Raw genomic sequence first — 25,881 nt, forward strand, 5'->3', positions numbered from 1 at the left:
AATAGAACTTGAGTAGAGAAGTTCGGAACCAATGCATAATTTACATTTGGACTAGGTTCCGTTACTAAATCTTAAAATAAATTTCTGATACGTAACAACGAAGCTTAGTGGAGGTCTTGAAATCATTTCTGTGGGATACTATACTTAAAATAAGGTAATGTTATGGGAAAGTTACTCTTGCACTACCTAACTAATATGTGCTGTTTGGGGGCTTTGGTCGTTATTCCAATCTACCGCAATCTAAAGATCTATAGGATATGTAGGATCTGTAGGATACTATAAAAGATAGCAGCCCAATTACTATTTTGCTTACAATCGGTTGATATCTCGTTTAATTCGATGTCACTTTAGTGATCTGTGTCATTTAGTGACGTAATTGAAAGCTTAATCATTGATTGCGAATGGTGGTAATAGTCGTAGTCGTCGTAGTCGTCGGTCATCGTCGTTGTTCTGGTTCTTGTCAGAGTTGTGCAGTCAGGTCAGATGGGTCAGATTGATGGTGTTAATAGAAAGTACTGAGCGGTACTGAGGGTACTGAGCAATACGTAGTTTGAGTATTGGGTTTATTCGGTGAAATTCTGAAAGGACAGTTGCCCAGTTACTGTTCAGGGTCGAATGATTTCTTGCCTGAATTTTGTATTGGAAAGAAATTATACATAGTGCGCGTAATATATAAAAGATTCATCTTGCCGAAAGTAGACAATTTTATTACTCGTGATGGGTGTCGTGTATTTCATATTTAAAACCTTATATCTATGGACGCTTATATTTTTACTTATTGCTTTAATGCCGGGATTGCCACCCTACGTTCAGTTTACCGAATTTAGAGTTACTGAACCACTTCCATTGATGGGGTCACTGAGTTTAAACTCTGTACTAAATAATGCTGAACGTTTATTCAGCGGTAAAGTGCATGGCCCAGAAGCGTTTGAAGACCACAAAGGAGTTTTGTATACAGGGATACATGGAGGAGAAATAGTGAAGTTTGTTGATGGTAAAATAATCCCAGTAGTAAAATTTGGTCAAGTCTGTGATGGTTTCTGGGAAGAAAAGAAGTGTGGACGGCCACTAGGAATTAGGTTTGGCCCGGATGGTCACCTTTATGTCGCTGATGCATACTATGGATTGTTTAAAGTCAATGTAAACAGTGGTGCAAAAACACAACTTGTGTCAACTGATGATCCAGTTGAAGGAAAGATTAATAAACTTCCCAATTCACTTGATATAGCCAATGATGGTACTGTCTACTGGACAACTTCAAGTTGCAACTTTCATCTTGACAATGGTGTCTTTGATATGCTTGCAGATGGAAGTGGCAGGTTGGTGGAGATTTTAGTTACATACTTTGAACTAAAAATCCAAGCTTTACAGAATCATTTACTCAGAGCATGTTGGTATTGTACATTTGACTTTATGTTTCTTGTCTTTCAAGCCTTTAAAAATTAAATGGCTACATAATGTACCAAAAATACCTATCTGTGTTGTATTTCAGTAAGGACTGAATCCACACATACCTTCACCAAAAACATAAATCATGAGTACAGAAAGGTCTCTTGCCATTGGTTGTTCATATAATACAAGAAACATNGAGTAAATCTAAACTGTTTTCATAGGACACATGTCCTAGTTTATCAGAAGGTTCCAATTCCTGACTTCTTTATGCAGTTCTTCTTTCCTCCATTCATGGCACTCTTTTAACTCCTCATGACCTGAACTGAATAACCCTAATAATACAAGAGAAGTATGGGCAGAAAAACTTCAAAGTATACCTCTCTAAATCCAGGGTTTTACCTAGTTTCTTTACTAACATAATCTCTTAAGTGTACTGATCATTGTGATCTGTTGCTGAATTATGGTTTTATTTATGTTTATTGGCCTGTACCCACGTAACACATCTAGGCACTTTGCTATGGAGATATACTTTATGAGCTATAGAATTCCTCATTATATAATTTTATCCATTTTACCCATTGTCTCATAGGGCAAAATATAATCCCTAACATTCAGTTCTCCAAAGAGTTTCAGTTTATGTTCAGCTTTATTTCTCCACATAAATGAGGGTAAAACCAGATAAAAATTTGATATGCATTTTTATGTTCGTTACCACAATAACAAGGACCTACCACCAAATTCTCTACTTAGCTGACTTAATGGATTATTTATTGCTACAATGTATTCTAAAAGATTAGGACATGAGTTTTGTGTATGATGTCTGTCTCCCCAGTGCAGATTACATGCCAGTTCTATCTTAAGCTATGGACTCAGAATGTGAAGAGTATGAGACAATTTTATTCTAAATTTCACTTTTACTTAATCTTTTTAACTATCTTAGGGCATTATTTTGAGTTACTTTATGTTTTGTGCCATTTTCTATATTAAATTTAAGTTACTTTAATTTGTTTATTTACAGGCTGTTAAAATATGACCCTAAAACAAGTAGCAATGAAGTGCTCATTGATGGTCTGCACTTTGCCAATGGTGTCGTTCTGTCTCCAAAAGAAGATTTTGTGCTGGTTGCAGAAACAGCAAGAAGCCGTATACACAGGTATTATGTGAAGGGTCCTAAGAAGGGAAGTCGAGATATTTTTATAGATGGTCTCCCAGGTCTTCCAGACAACTTGAAGTCTGATGGTCAAGGAGGATTTCTGGTTCCGCTGGTTGTGCTTAGAGACCAGAGTAACCCCGTGCTATTCCAGAGTCTTGGGCCATTCCCTCTACTAAGGAAGTTCATAGCACGTGTTCTAGCTCTAATGGAAATGTCATTTGAGCAGATCGACAAAATATATCCAAACTATTATGCCAAGAGAATTGTTCACTGGATTGGTCACTTTGAATCTGTAAATGAACTTGCTAAAAAGGGTACTATTGTCCTGCAGCTTGATGTAGATGGCAAAATTAAACACAGTTATCATAATACAGATGGATCTTTATCTGGAATTAGTGAAGCTCATTGGTTTGATGGAGCATTCTTCTTTGGCTCTCCATACAATACATATGTTGGACAAGTGAAACTGTCATTTGCTGAGCCTCAAAAAATCATGCAAGAAAAAAAACCTGAACAACAAAAGGAGCAGCAGCCAAAAAAACAACAGCAAGAACCATCGCAACCACCACAACAGCAGCAACAACAACAGAAACCAACACTGCAGCAGCAGCAGCAACAACAACATCCACCACCACAGCAGGAACAAAAGCCACCAGCATCTCCTCCACTGCAACAACAGAAACCATCACCATCAAAGCAGCAACAACAGCAACAACAACAAAATAAACCCTAACCAGAGTAACAAAATAAAAAGAATCAGAAATTCTTGTTAAAGGCAGTTTGAGAACTGTACTTTTCTTAGATCTGTGTTTGGTGATTGGTTTGGTGCAGGTAATAAGCGTATTTCTTGATGAGAAACATTCGATTTCTAGACTGTGTCAATGTTTGCAAGACAGCATGTTTAAAACTTTATTTTGTTTGCATTTACATTACAGATATATATTTTTTATATTTTTATACATAGCTTGGGACAGTTGTACTATGTTTTTCAATTGCAAACTATCACACATGTCTTGCATTGTTGCCATAATCTTACAAATAAGTAGTTCATGCAGGCAACCAAAAGAAAAAAAGAAAAACTAAAATAATTGTCCATTTTATTGATTGGTGTAATATGGTATGGAACCTGCCATAATTATGTTTAAGAACGTGTTCATGGTACTTTTCAGCAATAGAAGACAGATAAGTGTACATTTGATATTGTCACGTGTTTCCTGTGTGGCGTAACAAATAACTCGCGCCACTTCGGATTTAGTGAATATTCATTGTACATTTTTATCCACACTTACATAATTCACAGTGTCACATTTACTTCTTCTGCTATAGTCCTTTCAGACTTCAACTGTACTCGGCGACTGTCAGCCTTCAACTAAACTCCTTAGGCATTCCAGTTACTGTTATAAACCCTCAGTCGGGCAGTGGAAACACACCTCGCTTCACTGTTGTGTAATTGCTGTTTACAGAAGCGTTGCTGCACAACGCTGCATAGCAACCAGCGCACTTCAGCTCGACATGGACAAACAACGGTTTGACATGTCACAATATTATTGCGCCATTGACACATTATTAAGAATTAAAAAAAATAGTTAATTGAAGAAATTTATTGTTGATTTTTTTCATATTCCTATGGTCATGTTTTCTGAATATGAAGCAGCTATTGGTGGTTACTTGTTGACAGTTGTAATCATTGTTGCAGTTCTTTTATATCAAGTTACTGTGTGGTCAGTTTTGTTACGTCTGTTTCGTATGTTTATGTTTTGTGTCACATTAAAATAATTGACTGTTAAAATGTTTCTTTGCATATAAAATTATTATCAGGCTTAGCTAACCAATAAAATTTCGTCTTATCCTCTTATTTTTTCTCACATGTCATCACCCACACATAAAGCATACAAAACCATGACACTTATATTTTGCCAGTCAGCATAAACATGGCAGAAACAAATGTGAGATGTTATAGACACAACAGAAACAGCAACTGAATTGTCAATCCAGTTATGAAATGTCAGTTTTTCCTTGAAAGCCAGAAAATATTTCATTTTCAACAACAAAAAAATTTAAGTCTGCTCTTTTATGCAAACCTTATTTAAATTCCTGACATTTTAGAGCAGCTTTAATATTATTAAAGATTTAATTACTTAGTGCTCGTCAACTTTCTGCAGTTGTAATGTGAACTTTGAAGACTGTTTCTTAAGCTATTAAAAAAATCCCCATTGTATTAAAATTGTTTGGCATGTGTCACTTCACTCTTTCCTTTCACATGGAGCAAACCTTTTGCATACAGCAGATGCAAATGCCATAACTTGAATGTTAAACATTTGACATTTGTGCAACTTACCCTTTACTACATCCTTCAGCCCTAGTCCAACTCTATTTTCCTCCATGATTTATTCTAACTGTCTTACAGTGCATACATTTATTCACCTTACTCTTCTCTCTTATACATGTTTCAGCACAAAAGTGCCATCTTCAGGTGCTTTTCGTTTTCGTCTATTTTCCTTCCTTGGCACCATTCTAAATAATACAAGGGAGAGTCAGTAAATATGTCACAAATTGAAGTAAAACAGCTGTACTGCACATAATAGGTTTTTTATGTGCATCGTTAGGTAGTAGGCATGCATGCACATGTTCAGAGGCTGGTTTCAGTAGTCAAAATGGCATCCATGCTTGAGTGTGCTACTGAAGGGTTGCATTCTGTTGTGTGTCCTTTGTGGGCAAATGGAAGCAATGCAAAGAATGTTCATAAAGAAATGTTTCCTGTTTACAGTGGGAAATGTTTGTCATGTAAAGCTGTTCACAACTGGGTCAAGAAATTCTCTCAGATGTTTGAAAGTCGCAGATGATGCCCAACCAGATCACTCTGTTTAGATTGCAAAAGGAGCAATTGTTCAGCCGGTGGAAGAGTTGATTTGAGCTGACAGGATGATGACGATAGTGTAGCAACTGCACTGGGGTGGTCCAAGGGTTAATGCATAATCGTTTGAGTTTCAGAAAGCACATGGTGGGTGCCCAGAGAACTGAAGGACTGAGAAAATTGAAGCAAATGGGGTGAAAATATTGATACTGGGGACAAATCATGGGTGCATCACTACCAACATGAACTGAAGCTGCTTCAGTGTAGTGGAAACATCCCAGTTTACCTTCAATCAAAAAGTTCAGTTAACACTGTCAGCTGGGAAGGTTATGCTTACCTTGTTTTGGGATTCTCAGGGAGTACTGTTAGCCCATTTTCAGAAGCATTGTGAAAATGTGAATTCTGTATCATACTGTGAAGTTTGGTTGAAGCTTGAGGATGCAATTCGCAGAATGTCCAGGCCAACTGGAAAAAGGAATACTGCTTCATCATGACAGTGCCAGACCACATACAGCCTGAGGAACCCAGGAAAGAATTAAAGAACTACAGTGGCAACTTCTTGAACCTTTGCCTTACAGCCCAGACTAGGCCCCTAGTGATGTCCATATGTTTGGTCTGCTAATAAACCACCTTGGTGGCAGACGTTTTGCTGAAGAAGAGGTTACAATGGAGGAGGGGAAGTAGCTGAGACAACAGTCAAAAGACTTCTATGTTGCTGGTTTTGATGCATTGGTAAAGCAATGGGACAAGTGTATCAATGTTGGTGGAGGATACGTTGAGAAACAAATTCTTTTTCAACGTTCGAATATCACATGTTTTACATTTTATATCCATTTGTGACCTATTTACTGACTCTCCCTCATAGCTTATGCAGCACAGTACAGAATTGCATAATTCTTTTTGAAGTATTTGTCATTGTGGAGTTCTCTTTATAATTCTGAAGAAGCAAGTATGTCCTTCAGAATCATATTAGTAAACTTAATTTGCCCATCCTCATATTCAGCTGTGGACATCAGAGCTGGCATAGGCACTAAGCAACCAAATGTCATGTAACACTGTATGAACATCACTCCATTAGAAATATCATCTTTGTAATACAGTGTTAATACGGTAACTGTTTGATAAAATGGACAGTAATAACATGGAAACCTTGGAAATATTTTGAATTTATATGACATTACAAACACATTTAGTAGTAGTACTAATACTCATTAAGCTATCAAATTCTAATTCTAGGGGAATCCAGAATGCTGTGGTTGGTTGGTTAGTATTCTGGCTTTGTATTTGAGGGAGCCCCAGTTTGATTCTGAACTAGGTGACCAGTATCCTCAGTCCCTGCAGGCAGATGTTGGGAGAGTACCTTAAAATGGTCCATGGCCAGTTTCACATCCTTTCCAGCTCCAAGATTTCATTCAATGCCGTACAGCCTCTGTAGGTGAGAATGCTGCTTTAAATACAACAGACCCTTGATTAACCATGGGACTTTCAAAATTGCTTGGTTAATGATTATAAGTACATTCTAAAGGGTTCTGACAATGGCGTATAACACTCACAATTACTGGGATTTTGGTCTTTGTCCATCATCCAGTATTCTAAAATCCAGAGAACAGTGTTTCGGAAACTGAGACCGTTTCTGTCCTCAGGTGAAGGGGGATATACCTACTGTGTTGAGTCCCTTAGAAAGAGCTAATGAAAGACTGAAGGTAGTTGTTTCTGAGCGACCCAACAGAACAGGTATCTCCTCACTCACCTGAGGACAGAAATAGATCTTTTCCAAAACACTGTGTTCTCTAATTTTTAGAATACTGGACCATGGATACAGTCAAAGAACCAAGTAATTCTTAACGATTATAGCTTGTCATAATGATTTAAATGTTGCACACTACATCTCTGTCAGTAATAGGTATCAATTATGATTTACAGTGATTTGCAGTAGACTGTACATATTCTCACCCTGTTGCAAATTTCCATTTTACTGTCTTAATTGCTGTTCTTGGAAGTTTACTACCTCTGAACATGGCTGCATTCTTCTATTGGAGAGATATCTGTCCTACTGTTGAGTGACCAGTAACATGACAATTAAGGGACTTGTGAGGTTGAATGCAACATGAATAGTGGGTATTTCCAGTTTTATTGATTATCCATTGTTTCTAATTATCCAGCCTACTTGTCTCTGTTAGTACAGATAACTTAGAGTTCACTGTAGACTAAGAAAGAAACTTTAAAAAACTTAAAAGGCACCACATGAATAGCAGGGATAAAAGGGGGCCAGTTGAGAAGAAGAATACAACAGAACACGGAAGGAGAAGTGACTCGGCAGTGAATTAACGTGCTTTCAAGAAAAAAGCAGGGCTACACAGAGGGATTTGTTATACAGGAGTTGAGCATGTGAAGTTATAACTGAGTGTAATTGTAATAGTGATGGCAAATAAACCTACTCATCAAATCTAAAATGCACACTTATTAGTCACATTGCCCCCTTACATGTGACAGTATCTTCAGTTGTAATAACAACAATCAGAAGGCAATATCAAACAAGTAAGGTTTTATTTGTTTTATGATACATATTTCAAATTAACATGTGACCACTGATTGTGATCCATTGTCTGTATTAATGAGATTACAATGGCCTAGGATCAGGCTTACTGAAGTGTGTGGCTACTGAATTGGTGTCAAATTCCTCACTTTCATAATGTACCACAGTGCACCTATGACTAAATTTTACATATCTGGTCATCTAAAGTGATGTAATAACTAATTTATATTCAGATGTCCCCAGTTTGTATCTCACCAGGGAAGTAGCTATCCACACCAAAGTGTTTCATAGTTTTCCTTAGTCCCTTCAGGAGAATGCTGGGATGGTATCTTAAACTGTATCTTGACAACAATTACCATCAGAATTCTGTTTAATATCAGTCATTATCAAGCTATTCAACAACTACATCTGATGCAGCATCATCAAATGACCTATGAACTGAGCAGTTTTATATAGTGATAACTCTGCAGACTTGTATTTGGGAGTAGCTGGTTCAAATCTTGGCCAGGTTACTGACTATTCTGGCTGATGTCTTTCCATTATTTTGCTCAGTCTTTCAAGGTAAATGTCAAATCAAGTACCTTGAAATAAATCATGACAACCTCATTTCAAATCCTAACTAACACATCACTTATGATCCACATTCCTGTCTTACTATATAACCTCTGTAACTGGAAAAGTACCATTAAATAACATAACAATCACTCACATTTTCTGTGAACCAACTAACATATTTTTATTTTCTCTCAGTGAGCATTACTCATTTCTTGTACTTCAGTGGATGTAATTAAAACTGACAAGTACAATGAAAATTGTTGTACTGTCTGCAGGAAGAGAGCTCTTATTGGGCACAGTCTCCCACTCTCTTACTCTGTGAGCATTAGTAAGGTGTATGCCTTCCCCCACTTTACCTCCCCCCACTTACATCTCTTTTCCAATGGACAGTGTATGATGTTCATAAAATCAATATGAAATGAAGCCTTTTTGCAGTGTTCTGGTAGCATTGAATAAGTAATTGGGTGTTACTAAGCATTGCATGATGAAAGGCACTAAAGACATGTATCACAATTCTCCATCATAGCATAACTGCTGGCAGGAAGTAAAATAATAAATCAATTTCAAACATACATTAAATCACGAGAAGCCAAAATACTGAAAGCCTTTTCCCGTCTGTGTAAATGAGAACTTCCATATGTATATGCATTTTTATATACATTATTTTGAACCATCCTTTGTCTTGGTTTTCAAAGAACAGACTCTTACTATGGATTCTCCTCAGTGCCTGTTCCTTTTGTTGCCATTCTTTTATACAGATACAATTGTAATATAAAAATGATTCTCCTTTTCATAGCCATTGATTTTCCTCAATACTGTGATAGGAAAAACTGTGTGATGCACAGCTGGTGTTCATTATGAGTAGATATTACAAAATTGATTGGTTGTTGAATGTCTTGTATCAGTTTGGATAACCATAACTCTTTACCTGTTTAACAATGCTATTTTAATAAGGTATATCAAATGAAATGTGAAGATGCTCACCTATAGTGCTGGCACTGCAACCTAACTGAATATACAGTTAATTGCATTTACTTTTCAGAGTAAAAGTGTATTGATGAATTTGATCTGCCAAATTTTGTATTTTTGTTAAAATAACTTTATTTATTTTTATGAACTACAAAAGGCAGAAGTCTTATTCTATTTTCAGCCTCACTTCGAATACAAGTTCAGAAGGTATTCAATTTTTAAACAAAGAGTGGTTAATATATTTTCCCTTACATAGCAAAAAAGTGTATATACATATATATGTTTGTCTTGTTCTATAAATTAATTTTCTCTCCATCTTATGATGTTATATTAAGTTATGAGAAGCCATATGAGGATCTTCAATTTAAGAACTAATTTCTTGATGGAAGACGAAAAGGCTGGAGAAATACTTTTATAATGGTGCAATTAACTGAGCTCATTCTCCCCCCCCCCCTCCTATGCCACATCTGAGAACGTTTTAATTAAACCCTTTTAAAAATAATTATCAGAAGCAGGAGAAAGAAACTTCTTGGTAAAACTGGAAATCTTGTACTGATATTATGACTGTGGACTACTAAACTACTGCTATTATGCTAATTTTACAGTTTAAAATTCTTCGCACAAAATACATGAAAATAACATTCATATCCATCTATCCAGTGTTATGTCCCCAAATTATTTAACGATTTTCAAATAAATTTTATATTGGTGATATAAACGAAAAGCTCCCAAGTTAGTTTACTTTTTATTCATATGAGTTCAATACAAGCCTTACTTTACATGAAAGAAAAATAAACTGTTAACAATTTTCTCAAAACTGGTTTGTCAGTAGTGATAAATTTAAATCTTAGTAAATCTACAACTTTTATTTGAAACATTTTTCAATGTTAAGGGTATTTAAAAGAGAATACAAGGACAGATAATTTTTTATTTAGTTTGAATCTATAGTTTGATCAGGTTTTCAGCAATAGATTTAAAATAATATCAAGGCCATAGATGTTTAACAGAATTACTAGGATTACATTCAGAGTACATCTTCATGCTCTTACTTAATAAGTTAAGTGTTCTATTATGGATTCTATAATATGTTTAGTTAGTAACTATGCTTTTAAATGTAACAGTGGGGAAGGAATGAATGAAAGTATGTCAGAAAAGGTAATCATGAATGTTGTACATCTCACCAGTTCGATCTGTATCACTTAAAATTAAAAAATGTGAATGTTATGCAGATGGGCAAACTGCCAATTCAGTGGATATGGCAAGGAGGAGGGTTCTCCTCAAGAAGCCCCACAATGGCCAGAAGGGGCACTGCAGAATACTGCTCAGTTATTCTGGTGGAGGGTTGGCCGGGGGTTAAGGAGACAACAAGATGAAGCCCTGCATAACAGCAGATTCAGGAAAATATTCACTTGTACAGTCATTAAAGGCATGACTGGATATCAGATTTCAGAATGAGATGTGTATAATTAATGTCAAAACCTTATTATTTTCAATTTTAGCATTTGTGTAGAAGTTAGTTTTGGCTTTCTGCCAAATAATTTTAGCCAGTATATGCATATCTGGTATATGGTATATACAGTAGTTACCAAGATATTAGAGACTGAAATCAACTTGCCTGAAATCACAAGAACTTGTTTGTTTTCTTAATTGTAATGCTCTATCTCCCCTCCTTTTCATTTGCTGCAGAGTAGGGCATGTTATCAAATAGTGATAACAGTTTTGTCAGTGGTATAACTAACACAAAATCGAGGCTAAAAACATTAGAAAAAATATCTACAAATGAAGAAATACATTTGTCTTTGGTACAATAACATAGAAGTCTATTTCTGCAATAACAAATTGGTTTCATTAATAAAGCACTGTGCCATGAAAACGTGTTATGGAGTGCAGGTAGAGTGCCACCATTCTAAATTTCAGCTCAAGACTGAGGTGAGTGTTGAGCTTCTGAGCTTCATATACCCACTACTTCGTTCCTTGAGAAACAGCCCCCAGCACTCACTGTTAGGAGGGTGGGTGGGCCCTCGAACCAGTTTCAACAGTTTTAAAGAACAGAAAAAGCTCTTGCCCCTTCTTGGAATCAAACTGTGTTATCCAACCTGTTACCTAGTTGCTATACTGGCTCAAATAAATTATGTACCACTCATATGTTGGTTTGTATTTCTGTGAGTGTACATAAAAAGAGGAAATGGACACAACCATTTATCATGTATTTGTTGAATAAGCATATAACNTTCAAGTCCAAGCTGACTTTTCCCTACTACTTCTACCATAAGAAAAGTATTAGGCTCTTGCCAATAGTGAGATAGGGGGAAACTCAGACTAGCTTCCAGTGTTGCTAGAATACATGGGAAAAGCTAAACTACCTTCTACTGTCACTAGGGTATGGAGAAATCACAGATTATCTTTTGTTATTATTAGGATACAGGAGATAATCCAAACTGTCTTCTGCAGTTGCTAGGTACAGGAGAGAAACAATGATAGGACAAACATATAATTTGGATGGGAAAGGAATGCAGAAAAAATGGAAGAATATGAACATAGGTGAGGGAGCTGTTTTGACTTGAGGGAGGAGAAGGATGGGAATGATAGGATATATTCATATCTTTACTTGTCCCAGAAATCCACATTTGCCAATACAACTTTCGGATGTAGAACAAGTCAAGTTTCATTGTATATAAGGTCACCAATACTATAATAATTAACTACATACACAAATTGTGTACATGTCACAACATACCATATACAACTATAAAAATGAGATACAATATGACAAACCTGCATACAAAATTTCTGTTACCAATATAAGCACTGTGTCCAAAGTTATAAAAATTAAATGAAAACAAGATCTTTATCATATCAAGAGATAATGATACACTCACACATATTAAAAATTTAAAACAACAAATTCTTCAACAGAGCAAAGAGTAATTCAGTAGAAATGATTTTAAGTCCTTTTTGAATAAATTAAAAATTTCCCTTAATTTTATCTGATCTGGAACCTTACTGTAGAAACTGATACCCATATTTATCACACTTTTCTTATAGAGAACTCTCTTACAATGTTGTACATGTAATTTTTTTCATGCATTATGATTATGATTATGGATATCCATATTTGTACCAAAGAATTTTTATATTTTTTAATAAAACATATCACTTCTAGTGTGTATAAATAAGACAGTGTTAATATATTATAGTCTTTAAATATTTGTCTACATGATGCATGATTTAGAAACTTTATGACTTTCACTATCCCCACCCCATAACATAATGCCATACCTCAGACATGATTGAAACTTCAAATAATAAATGTTTCTTATCATATAAAGGCTCATTGAGATAGGGACACAGAGTAGATAGAAAAGTGATTATCTTCCATCAAATTTGATGGGTAATGTACATAACCACCACAAAAAGCACAAATTGTTTATGATATCGCATTGACAACTTTCTGTCACAGGAATTCTAGTATTAATTTAAAATGACCTACACATCCATCCTTTTTAACCCTCTTCATGTTGCAAACATTTACCAAAATTCCTAAGTTCAGTTCATGTTTTCAACAAGAATTTCTGTCTTTCCTCCCCTCCCATTAATAACAGTCCAGTACATTAAATGAGACACTCTTTCCTCCAAGGATCACTTTCAGGAACTAGAATAAGAGCAACATAAATGGCAAATTGCAGAATATGTTATATGCACTGCAGAGAGGTAGGAAGGTTAATGTGGAATTTGTCAGAAATGATGCACAAGGGGAACATAACTCTTTGAAGCCTAAAATTCGTCTAAATAATATTTAAAACTTATGTTCATGTTTCACAGAAAACATTCAGTCTCCATTAAAAGAGCAACTGGTTAATGGTGTTTAAGAGGGTAACTGTTTATTCTGAGACTCATGTGAAATCCATATATATGCTGTGTACATAAAATGCAAGGATTTCATTTCAATAAGGTACACATAGTAACCATTGTGCTTTAAAGTGTTAAACATTGGATTATTATATTATGTAGTGTTTTGTTCTTTCACAGAGGGTTAAATAACACATTCTCTGTAATTCAGATTATTGTGATGTCAAATAGCCATCTGCAGTGGCAAACCAAGACATCAGAAGTGACAAACAAAAGTTTTGTACTAGTAGTTTTTATTTTTTCTATCTTTTTGCGTATGTGATAATCAAAGTGTGGCTGAGAAAATTAAGGAACAAAGCCTTCTTTGCCATCCTTTTGGAACTTGTTAACAAAGTCTAGCAATACCAATTTTTTCAAAATAAATATATAAAAAAGAAAAGGTACAAACTTATTATGTGAAACAAAATCAGCTTCACTGTGCTAGATGTGTTAGATGAGACTATAATGTAGAGGAAATATAAATATCTGAAAAACTTTACTGAAGACAGATTTTGTGTGGCTTCATAGTACTGCGATTTGTACCTTACAAAGCAGTGCAGCTGCGCACTGTGGTCAATAATGATTAACTCCCCTTCCATGCCTCTCAAACTGTTTCTACCCCTGGTTCCCCTCCCCCACTTACAGTTGACAGCAGTAACAGCATCCAAGGGAAAATTCAGGAAGAATACCAAACTTCTAAGTGCTGTGTGATATATTAAGTTTCGTTTTTCTGCGTTAAAAAGGCCAGGCAGTGTGAATCTCGTTTTCACAACAATTAAATTGTTGCTGTATTCTAACAGTTTTACTCAGTATAAACCTCAAAAAATTTTGGCTTGTGTAATGTAGCAGTAACATATTTTTACCTATCTGAAAATGTGTTTCCAGATAACATTCTCTGTGCTAACCATGCTTTTCAAAAATGTTCTTGCTAATTTTAGTTAGCTTAAAATTCTGTTTAGAATAAAAGATGCATTTCAAAATGTGTATAGTTTTCTAAGGGTTATATACAGACTACTTAAAGTATTACAAAGCCTGACTTTCTGTAATTTAAAGTAAATTTAGCTTGAAATATGGAAGTAAAACCACTAGTAGACATGACAGAACTTCAGAACATCAGAACATCAGGCACTGTTTCCAGTGGTAACTGTGCTGGATATTCCATCACTGGACTGCTAAACTCCCTGTCAGCAAGTTCAGGGAGTGGTGACACTTTGGTAACAACAGCAGGCCTCCTCTCCACTGGGGGTTCTTTGCCTCCATCCACGGCAGCACCTTCTGTCTCAACACCACTCATCACACCCTTTGGTTCACCACCAAAATTCAGTAAGCTATTGCAGTCCAGTATCTATTTAATCTCATTAATCGTCTGAGGTTCAGTGTTAAAAAGCAAACAATGACCAATTTTATTTTGTACTGGTATCGTTCTTGCCCATATCTCATAAATGAAACTAGTGTCTTACTATAGAGCCATAAATTTTGGGACCCTCTTCCCAATAGAATATTGGCGTGAAATAATTTTTAATGTGTCTTTCTCTACACAATCATAATTTTTAGTAAATTTTAAAAGATGTCCCGGTGCTCAATGAATTAAGCACAGTGGCAACTTTACCTTTACGTATTTTCAAGTGTTATTTGTGAGAGACGGTATTAAATGTTCGCCTCAACATATCGTCTGATAACACGTAGGACTGTAAAGGAACACAGGAAAAATCTGAGGAAATTAATAATATGAAAACTTATATAGCAAGTGATGTAACATGTGTTACACTACTTAACTATAACAGTCAATCTGAGAACTACTGTTTCACTGAAGTAGAAGATTTGACCAATTGTCCTAGAGCCTACCAGGACCATATTGTAGAATTTAAAACCCTATACAAAGAGGTTCATTGTTCTGTTTCCATCTTTTTCACCTTATTATTTTATTTAACTTTTGCTTCATGTCTGGCCCACACATTAAATTTTCAACACCAGAATCCTATCTAATTATTCATGGAAAACAGTCTGTATTTGATTTTCTGAAAGGCATGCTGGTATAACCTTCTACAGAAAATACATGTAAATCATTTCTTGTTCAGTTAATGCTTCAAAGTAATGATTCACAAGAAGCTTCATATACTACTGCGAACTAAATGAGCCATAAAAGAATATGGAGCTAGGAACACTTCTTGAATTAAAAGCAGACCTATACCAACCTTCTGACCTGATGAATAACATGAGAATTTTAAGTACCCCAGTTGAATGTGTTCTGAAAGTTTATGTAACCACTCAGATGAGACCAGCCATCATCCACCATAAACAAACTGAGGATCAACTGTGCAATTGATAGTATTTCTAAAATGCCAGTTACAGAATGTAAGTTCAGATTTATGAATTTATCATAAGTATTCCCTCCTTTCATGAAGTTCTCAACCTAAATACAACATGTACATGTTGTTCAGCAGTGTATCTCACCATGGTTGGACACACACAATTCTCACAGCTCATCAGTCACAAGAACAAACAGCCAATGATTCATTTGTTACCATATCATATATCACGTATCATTCCCGGTTTTTTCTTGTGCAAGAGAACATGCTTGCTTGGCAGCATTTTATTCTTTAAAGAAGTGAAAATAGAACCACAAATGGAGTTTTCTACTTAGCCAAAAAATACATATAAAGTATGCCAATTGTATGGGATGTTATTCCTCAAACAGTAAACAAATAAGGTACCATGAAGTAAAGTTAAAAGATGTTACCTTCACTTATTCATTTCCAAAGCATTAATAGGCAAGATACATCTGCATTCATGCAGTTCGTGGGTAAAACTGAAAAATCTCGTTCCTACAATTAAAAGTGAATGTACTTCATGCAGTAATATCAAATGAGACCTGGTGTAAATTCAACAAATTTCATATCAAAAGAAATTCATGCAATGAAGTCTTCTCAAGTTATCAGATGGAATCAGAAATAGTCTTCAGAATACTGTAAATTCATGCCACTTGACATGACAGATCGCCCAAGAATACTTCACTCCATTACCGTGAATGCTTCGAATCTTAAAAGAATGACATGCAATTACATTACAAATATTCAACTTGTAACAATTTAAAATTTATAGGAGATGGGAGATAAAGTAGGCATTAACAATAGCAGAGCAATGGCTCTGCATCTGTATTTTAACACCTATAATATCTATTAATCTATCACATGGACAAGAGAAATTTCAGAGTGTTTACCATATTGCACATACAGGAAGTTTCCTGTGACATATGGACCAAAAATGTGTTTCAGATGAAAAATTCTTAGTGTTTGGAGGTGTCTGGACTCAACTTCAGATAATCTGGAAAACATCTTGAAATTCCTTTCTCAACCCTTTGCTTGTAAGAATGTGATGAATTTGAGTCATCCTTTAATACACTTTCATTACATATTACACAAAGACCAGAATGTGATGTTTCTAAAAGTGATGCACAGAAGCACATTCTAGGTTCATTCTATCTTAGTATTTTACATTTCATGGCAGTATTAAACACGTTACCTCAAACTGATGTACACATCCATCTAAGATTTTCAGGATAAGTCATTACTTTAACTGGTCCTTCCTTTTGTCACTACTTGTAAAACACAATATCTTTGAAGAACTGTCAAAACATTGATCTAAAGAGACAATGTACGAGACTTTGTAACGAAATATGATATTTACATGACAGAAAACGCAGTGTACAGATGAGTAATTATTCCATCACTTTGTCAGTCTGACCATGCAATCGTAAGTTGAAATACACTTCTCCCAGGAACAGATGTGTTAAGTCACAAAGTCACTGGAAACAATTTTAAGTGCTGTCAAATTTATATAAACAATCCTGTTCTTTATCTATCATGATACTTTGATTTTGTGTATGTTCATTCACAGTGTATAGAACATGATATTCAAATCCTTCATTAAAGACCGTACATAGTCATATACCTCTCTTGATATACTGCCTACAAAATGCACATGATGCTGTTGCTTGCTGAAGTGAAACTGACCTTTAAACCTAAACTCTCCTTGTTTTTTAATCATAAACTTGCCTTACTAAACACATTAAAATTCCCTTCCCACACCATGTTTCTTGCTTCTTTACACCCCTGCACAAACTCCATTACGTATATTCAGACACTAGTATAGTTAGTACAACCTAATAATGATCTAAGCTAATTAGAAGTTGTTTCCCAGTGGAGGGGAATGAAGGGATGTGGTGTTGTCAATCAAGCACTTCTTCAAGCCTACTTAGCTTCATCTACATTTTCAGGAAAAGTAAAACCCCTTTCCACAACATGAACTGTTCATTCAATTTGTCAGCTTCAATATGGTTAACAAGCTGTAATAAAATAAAAGACTCTCCCTCCTTTCCTCCCTCTTTTCTAGCTCACCACCAAACCAAGCTATCTAATTCAATTGTACCACAAATGTGGTTATGGGATGGGGAAATGAATTGGAAATTCAATGGCTGCTGGGGACAAAAATTATATTCTACAAATTACTTTTATTACTTCAAGGTGCAAATATCATGTTTACACCACAGTCCCCTTAATGTTGTGTAGTTGGTAGGACTGCTTCATATTTTGGAGGTCCCAGTTCGAATCTTGACCAAAAGACTGACAATCCTAACAGATTTTCATTAAATTTCTTCACTCACTCCAAGAAAGTGTGATAAGATTGACAATCCTAACAGATTTTCATTAATTTTCTTCACTCACTCTGAATAGTGTGTGCACTCTGCTTACAGTAGCTCATGTTTGCATCATTATATATCGTTTTAAATCTGTCATCCATAATCATCCTGATATCTGATTTATGTAACTTTAACAGTGAATAAAACTGTTAAACAAACAATCTATCCTTCCCTGTTTCCAATTGTGAAAAGGTCAAGTTGGCCCTGGCCGTGAAGACATATGAGGGAGTGAAAGTATGGTTTTGCCATCCTAACCCCTACACTAGATGGATGTGAGTGGTCAGCTTCACACCACTACTGTTTTACACCCCAGGTAAAGCACTCCTGGTACCCATTGGATTATTGGATTACATGTTATTAAATGTATATATATACAATATATACAAGACCTCTATCAGTCCAGGCTCAGTACAGAAGATCATGCTCTATCTTTAGTAGCTCCTACTAAAACAGCAGTATAGTCATTTGAACAGTCACATGCTTGACCAACACCAAGTTTAAGCCTCTTATATTTCCTGTGTTGGGCATCACATTGTCCAATGTTGCGGTAATATTCACATTTTTATAATTTTGTGTGACTTTGGCTTAGTAACCTTTGCAAAACTAGATTAAGGTGAAATGAAACTTCATAAAAACACTAACCAATGTGGAACATCAGTATGGTTAATGAGCTGTGACTGGATGATCAGACAAGCGGGATGGTAGCCAATAGGGAAGGTCCATGTGGTTCATGAGTCATGATTGGGTGAATAAAGGAGTGAAATGCTGGCCAATATGGAGCATCCAAGTGATTAGTAAACTGTGACTGGCTGAAGGCAGAGGGAGGCAAATCAATAGGGAACGTCACTGTATTTAACGCACTATCAAAGAAATATTAATGCCATCCCCTTACCTGAGGTCTACAGGAACTTTGTAATAATGCTGAACAAGGGGGAACATCCAAACGGTTAATGAGATGTGTTCAGATAATCAGAGAAGTGACATGATAACCAGTAGGGGTATCCATGTGGTTTGAGGGCCGTGATTGGATAAAGTCAGTGGGATGCTAACCTATAGAGAATGTGAGTGCATAAGCAGAGGAATGGTATAATAACCAATTAGGAATATCCATGTGATGAATACATGAATAGTGAAGAAAGGAGTGGGATTCTGTAATGGATTAGAGAAATTGTGATTGAGCAGTGTAGTCAGGGTAATTCCTTCTTGGGGATACTAACTAATGAGGGTACCCAAATATGGAGTTCCAATCTAATTGCAGGTAGTATGGCATGGGACATGAATCTACTATTTACTTTAATTTACATGCACAGGCAACTTTACTTCTCTTGTACAACATATTTTATTTTCCATGTTTCCACAACAGATTAATTAGTATTATATCAGATCTACTTGGTGAAGTATTAACGACATCCCCTTACATCAGTTCTAACAAAACTTCTTAAAATGCTAAATAATATGGAACATCCGAGTAGTTAAGTGTCACTGGATGATCAAAGATTGGGATGCTAACCAAGAAGGAACGTCCATGAGGTTCATAAGTCGTGACTGGATGAAGACAGTGGGAACCAATAGGGAACATCCACATGGTTCATGAGTGGTGATTCTGTGAACAAAGAGCCGCATCCTGCCTAATAGGGTGTCCACGTGTTTAGTGAGCCGTGACTGGCTAAAGGTAGTGGGACGCTGTTTGATAGGGAACATCCATGTGGTATATGAGCCGTGACTGAGTGAACAAAGAAGCGAGATGCTAGGCAATAGGGACCATCTTTGGGGTTCATGAACCGTGAACGGATGAAGACAGCAGGATGCTAACCAATAAGGAATGTCCATGTGGCACAACTGGATGAGCAGAGAAGCGAGTACCTACCCAACAGGGAATGTCCATGTGATCAATGAGTGATGACTGAATGAAGCAGAGAAGCTACTAGCAAACCAATAAGGAATGTCCATGTGGTTAAGGAGTGGATGAATAAAGAAGTAGGATGCTGTAACAAATTAGGCAAAGTGTAAGCAAGCAGAGGGTACTCTATGTCGGGTACAGCATGATTCTTGGATATGACACAGAATGTAAAAATTCTGCAACGACCTAGAGCAGACAGAAATGGATATGCTGTGTGTAACTATCCAAAATTCCCCACCCTCTCTGGTTAAGGAAGAGAATCCCATAACAATGCAAGCAGCACGTGATGGACTGTGCAAATATTTAGATGTTTGCCCAAGACAAGAGTTTCAGTTTTAAGTGGATGGACACACAATACTGCCCAAGAAAAAGAGAGGTGTATGGGGGAACCAAAATTAGCCACCCCACTCAGAGAAGATAAGTATGCCTGCCCAGTTACACAGGGTAGTAAATTCATTGTTCCGCCAGACTATTATTTAAGTGAACAATAGCCAGATTTCCATTATGAGGGTTTCCGATTATAGTACAGTATAGTGCCATGATAACAAGTAAAATACTGTAGCATGTAGACCCGTTGCTAAACAACGGCTTTGCAAACAAACGTTCCCATGGCAACAACTGGACTACAACCATGAGGAATGGTGTTTTCTGTGCGGTCTGTGCCAAGATGTTGTAAGAGGTGCAAGACACAGCTGGAGTTAATGCAGTGCAGTGCAGGGAAGTAAACAGCTGATTGGTGAACAGTCAGTTAGAGGACTGCTGCAATTCAGTCATTGTGAGCTGTTGCTGAGGCACGGGGATAGTTCGGGAACCCAGGGTAAGGGAAACATCTGCCATCAGAAACTGTTACCACACAACTAATGATGAAGACAGCAGACTGAGAAAATTTAGTGTGTGCTGCAGTGAATTGTAGTGTGTGTGTGAATTAGCACTTGTGTTAGTTACTTGTGGTTAAGGCCGCGCCATAGGTCTAGCGGTTAGTCGCTGGCTTTCCACCGCGTCAGCCCGGGTTTGATACCAGGTCTGGTCAAGTGGGATTTGTGATGGACAAAGTGGTGATGGGGCAGGTTTTCTCCAAGTACTTCTGTTCCCCTGCCAATCTTCATTCCACCNTTAGCGGTTAGTCACTGGCTTTCCACTGCGTCAGCCCGGGTTTGATACCAGGTCTGGTCCAGTGGGAATTGTGATGGACAAAGTGGCGCTGGGGCAGGTTTTCTCCAAGTACTTCCGTTCCCCCTGCCAATCTTCATTCCACCAAATGCTCCACAATCACCCTCACCTACCATCTGGGGCTGGTATAATAGTACAGAAGTGGCCACAGTACAAGGGACTTAGTCCCACCCCACTAGCAATAAAAAAATAATACTTGTAGTTACAATTTGTAAGCGGTCAGTAAATCCAATTACCAAACCAAACCCCATCTACAATGACTCATACACGTGAGAGTACAGTATTTAAATGTCTGTTGGTTCTTACTGTAGTCAGGGTAATTCATTCTCGGGGGTACTAACAAATGAGGTTAACTGACTAGATGGTTCCAAACAAATTGCAGGTAGTGTGGCCTAGGATGCAAATCAACGATGCACTTTAATTTTCATATAGTCCACTTTATTTTTCATGTACCAGGTGTATTACTCTTCATACGTAAGTTCTTTTATTTATCCTGTACAATCTATTTTCCCCATGTATCTACAATATACTAATTTCATACTAAATAGCCTTGGTTAACTGTTAATGCCAGCCCCTTCTTTGCATAAATTTTGTGCAAAAACCTGCATATTATATTTTGTATGGTTCAATTTTTGTAAAGATTACAGTGAAGCTATACTAGGGAACACACCATCAACGTCACTTGGGTTACTGTCTTCACCTGGGTCTCCCCTAGGTTTGTCAGGTCTGGGAGGAACCATCTCCAGCTCTGGAGGTCCAATCAAGAGGAAACAACGCAGATACAGGTAAACACTACCTTCTTCAAGTTCAGTAAACATACAAGAGAATTTCGAAGTAGTTAATTTCATCAAAGACTCAACTGCTTCTATGTAAAACCTTTTAAAGGCCCTACAGTGACTGGCAGCAAATCAACCACATATGATTTAAGATTCCTCTAGTAGTGATTATGAAGACTGCTACCTCAATCTTCATTATCAAAGAGTCACTCTTGAAACTAAAAGATGGAGAGCACATTTATCCAAAATGATGATAAGCATGTACCAGGCAACATAGCATCACATTTCGGAAGGCAGTAATCTCCATACTATCAACCAATTCCCTTCACATAAGTTCTAGTACTTTTAACTGCTAATCTTCATTACTACTATAATTTAATTTTGAAGAAATGTTTGAATGGATATTAATACAGGTAGCAACACAAAGACTATACTGTGTACATGCATGATTACCTCTCTAGTTTCAGAATAATGCAAACCAAAATTTTAAGAGAAAGGATTAAATGTTCCATATGAAGAACACATATGTCAATATGTATATAACCTGGTATATTCTATTATGCATATATATTAGTTACATATGTCATATTCCATTGTTGTTATTTCTGTGAAATCCAAAGAAGTGAAACTAATAAGGCTGTGTCTCAAAAAGGGCCTTTACCAGTGATGATGATGATCAGTGAGACTACGTTGGTCCTATATACATTCTTTGTCTTATTTATTTATTTATTCATTATTGTTAATAACATTGTTGTTGCTTGTTGTCATCTTCTTTGTGGAGTTTGTTAGTTATTTAGACAGACAGATTGCACTTGTTTTTTTTCTTAATTTACTGATAATGTATTTATATGCTGAAACAGGACAACATTTAGTAATTTTCAACTGGAAGAATTAGAACGAGCATTTCACAAGACTCACTATCCCGATGTGTTCTTCAGGGAGGAACTTGCCATGAGGATAGAATTAACAGAAGCTAGAGTGCAAGTGAGTTCTGAGTAGACCTATAATTTTATTTATCCAAAAACTTTATGGCCTGATTTAGACATGCTGAGATCCTAAGTCATATCAAGCTTGAGGGGACCCATAACACAACAATGGATATGTTATGGTAATAACAACAGACTTCCCCTTCCTCTGGGTACCCGAACTGTCCTGGGCCTCAGCTACCAGCTTTCTACTTCTCACAACTGCAACTCTCAACTAACTCAACCAATCTAAGTCAAAGTTACATTATGACCAACAGTCAGTCAGCCATTCTTGGTGTCAAGGGCCCATCTTGAGCCCAAGACCAGATTTTTGTTACTGTCAGTTACAGGTTTGTTGATGTTGGGCTCTCTGAAGAGAATTGATCTGTCGTTTACAATTGCTGCTGGCCTCACCAGCTGTCATTATCAGGTCTGAGTCCCATGGGACTCATGATCATATTCTACTGTCTCAGATTCGAGACCCCCCACCAACCTGGAGGGCCAGGTCCCCGTATTCATGAGATAACTCTCCCTCAGTCCATGCTGGAACAACTGGTCATTATATAGCCCAGGCACGGACCACACAGAAATCGTCTCTTCCATTTTGCATGTTCTCTCATTGCCAGGAAAACAACGTGTCTACAGGCCCATTCCCTTGCAATGGTTGTTGTATTGTTGCCTCTTTACACAGCTGTTACTTGGCAGTGGGTCTACATGTCACAATACTAATCAGATTATTCTCTTTACCATATCATAAAAAAGTAAAGTAATGTTGACCCTGTACTTAATTAATTAAGCACTTATGCCATAAAGGCATATGGGGGAGTGGATGTATAGAGCCACGTTTCCTTGACCTTGGCACTAGTTGGTGAGTGGTCAGCTTCATGCCCCAGCCGCTTTACTCCCATGGGAAGAGCCCCCTGGTACCCTTTGGATATGAGGCTGAGTAGGCCCCAGAACTAGTCTGGGCAATGTCGAGAACAGAAAATTCTTGACACTACAAATGCTCGAACTCCAACTCCTCTGTCATCCAGCATGTATATTAAATTACTATACCGACTGCACTATCCCCTCTCCTTATCATATATCTATAAATATAACTGCCAAAGTCCATCTGTCCTACCCTTTTTTTCCAAACAGCGTATCATAGAGAAAATTGGTAAAGACAAGAGATGTTCCTCTTAGAGAGACAACCTCAAGATAATTGTTAAATTTTCTGCCATGTGCATGGGTTCAGGCCCAAGCCAGCTTATTTCCCCATCACTTCCCTACTAAGAAAGGCACTGATATCATGAAAACAATGGAACTTTTGCTAGGATACAAGAGAAAACGCAGATTTTTTGCTGTCACTTGGATACTGGGGGAAACATAAAATATCTTCTGCCATTATTAAGATATCTAGGAAAACCCCAATTACTTGTATTTTATGCCATTGCTAGGATACAGGGGGAAACCGAAAATATCTTCTGCCATTAGTAGGATATGGGGGAATCCCCAAGTACCTTCTGCTGTTCCTGGGATACAAGGTAAAACCAGATCTAGGGTCTGTCACTACTAAGATGCAGGGGAACCCCCAAAACATCTTCTGCTGTTGCTAGAATACAGGTCGAACCAAAATTATTTTGCCAATGTTACAATAAGGAGAACAATCCAGACTTCTCCTACCATCCCCAGATAAAGGAGAGGAATGACAATTGAACAAATATACAGTTAGGGTGGGATAGAAATATGGATGAAATGACAGAAACAGATGAACGTTTGGAATGGATAAAGGTATGAAAGAATGGAGGTGAAGAGCTCTTCAGGAAGGGAATGGTAATAGGATGACGAGGAATTGAAAAGGAACACCGAAAAAAGGACGCAAATCCATCCATTTTGACAGGTAATGTAAACAACCACCATGAACACCAACAACAGTTCTGAAAATGCAGCACATACTTTTTGCATGCAAATGCCATTTTATATAAAGAGTGTCCCAGTAGGAATGTGCCAGACTTTGGGAGGGTGTTCCTTATGTTAAAGTATGCCGATATAACCCAAAACACCTATGTCCAAAGTTGAACGGTTACGGAGATAATGGCCCGAGAAAAGTGTGGTCTTCTGGAGGGTCCACGCACTGTACCTGTCAGCTGACAAGTCTTATCTATGTTTGTCTTTGAGTGTGGTGATGACAGACCTCACTAGCCGCATACACTCGCATACCAGAACGCGCAGTCAGCCATGTTACGTCAGTGCTTGCAATTCATGTGTCATGTACAGAGCTTGGAACCCTGACGACAACAATGACATGGCATGTGAGTTTTTTTGTAGTTAAATTTAAAGGCTTCATGTCACTCACAAGTTAGTTTGATGTTAGGTACATTATTAACATTACAGAAACGACATATTCCTGGCAGTTTTAATATGTATTTGGTAATCAACAAGTGTGTAACACCTGTCAAAGTTTCACACTTCTCTGGCCATTACCTCCATAACCGTTCAACTTTGGACATAGGTGTTTTGGGTTATATCGGCATACTTTAACATAAGGAACACCCTTCCGAAGTCTGGCACATCCCTCTGGGACACTCTGTATATAGTTTTAATAGGAAGGGCAATATAAATGAAAATAATTTATGTACAATCATTAATATCCAGAATCGTGGACCTACACTTCCACTCCCCCATATGTCATGGCATAGTGGTTCATTAATTAAGCACTGGGACAACTTTGCCGTTTTATAGTCATTAATAATGATGCAACAAAAACCAGTAATCAAATTATCGGTAATTAATAGTGGTATTTTTAAGATCAAACACTTTCTCATCTTGTTACATCTTTATATAAATGGAACATCAGAATTGTAAGGGTTTCAATATAATACAATCCAAGTAAAATATATAATTAGTCAATATCTGAGATCCCTCACAATAGGAAACCATAAAATATGGATTACCTTAGAGGGTACATGAATAATGCAACTGTTATCTTCATACTTGATCTGGATAAACGAAACTTCTTACTTAACCCAACTTTCCGCATTT

At 36.9% G+C, this 25,881-nt stretch overlaps 1 protein-coding gene and 2 long non-coding RNA genes across 3 annotated transcripts; 1 reads left to right on the forward strand and 2 right to left on the reverse strand.

The window, feature by feature from the left end:
- Window positions 1-6: 6 nt before the first annotated feature.
- On the forward strand, window positions 7-4,763 carry LOC111868903 (adipocyte plasma membrane-associated protein). The gene is made up of 2 exons (XM_023859993.2): window positions 7-1,319; window positions 2,411-4,763. Exons 1-2 carry the CDS (start codon window positions 718-720, stop codon window positions 3,276-3,278), a joined length of 1,470 nt encoding a protein of 489 aa, XP_023715761.1. The 5' UTR covers window positions 7-717; the 3' UTR covers window positions 3,279-4,763.
- On the reverse strand, window positions 3,639-25,881 carry LOC111868904. The gene is made up of 2 exons (XR_002843583.1): window positions 25,794-25,881; window positions 3,639-6,828 (listed from the first exon to the last, which is right to left on the reverse strand). It is a non-coding gene; the product is annotated as an uncharacterized LOC111868904 (long non-coding RNA).
- On the reverse strand, window positions 18,167-20,964 carry LOC117282665. Its single transcript, XR_004513492.1, has 2 exons — window positions 19,613-20,964; window positions 18,167-19,096 (listed from the first exon to the last, which is right to left on the reverse strand). It is a non-coding gene; the product is annotated as an uncharacterized LOC117282665 (long non-coding RNA).

The sequence above is a fragment of the Cryptotermes secundus genome, unplaced genomic scaffold (assembly GCF_002891405.2).
Source record: "Cryptotermes secundus unplaced genomic scaffold, Csec_1.0 scaffold685, whole genome shotgun sequence".
Lineage (NCBI taxonomy): Eukaryota > Metazoa > Arthropoda > Insecta > Blattodea > Kalotermitidae > Cryptotermes > Cryptotermes secundus.

Excerpts from the sequence above, each read along its gene's own strand:
- LOC111868903 (XM_023859993.2), top strand. The coding sequence starts at position 718 with ATGGGTGTCGTGTATTTCATATTTAAAACCTTATATCTATGGACGCTT. Across the intron at positions 1,320-2,410 it reads CTTGCAGATGGAAGTGGCAG|GCTGTTAAAATATGACCCTA; the intron begins GTTGGTGGAGAT and ends GTTTATTTACAG.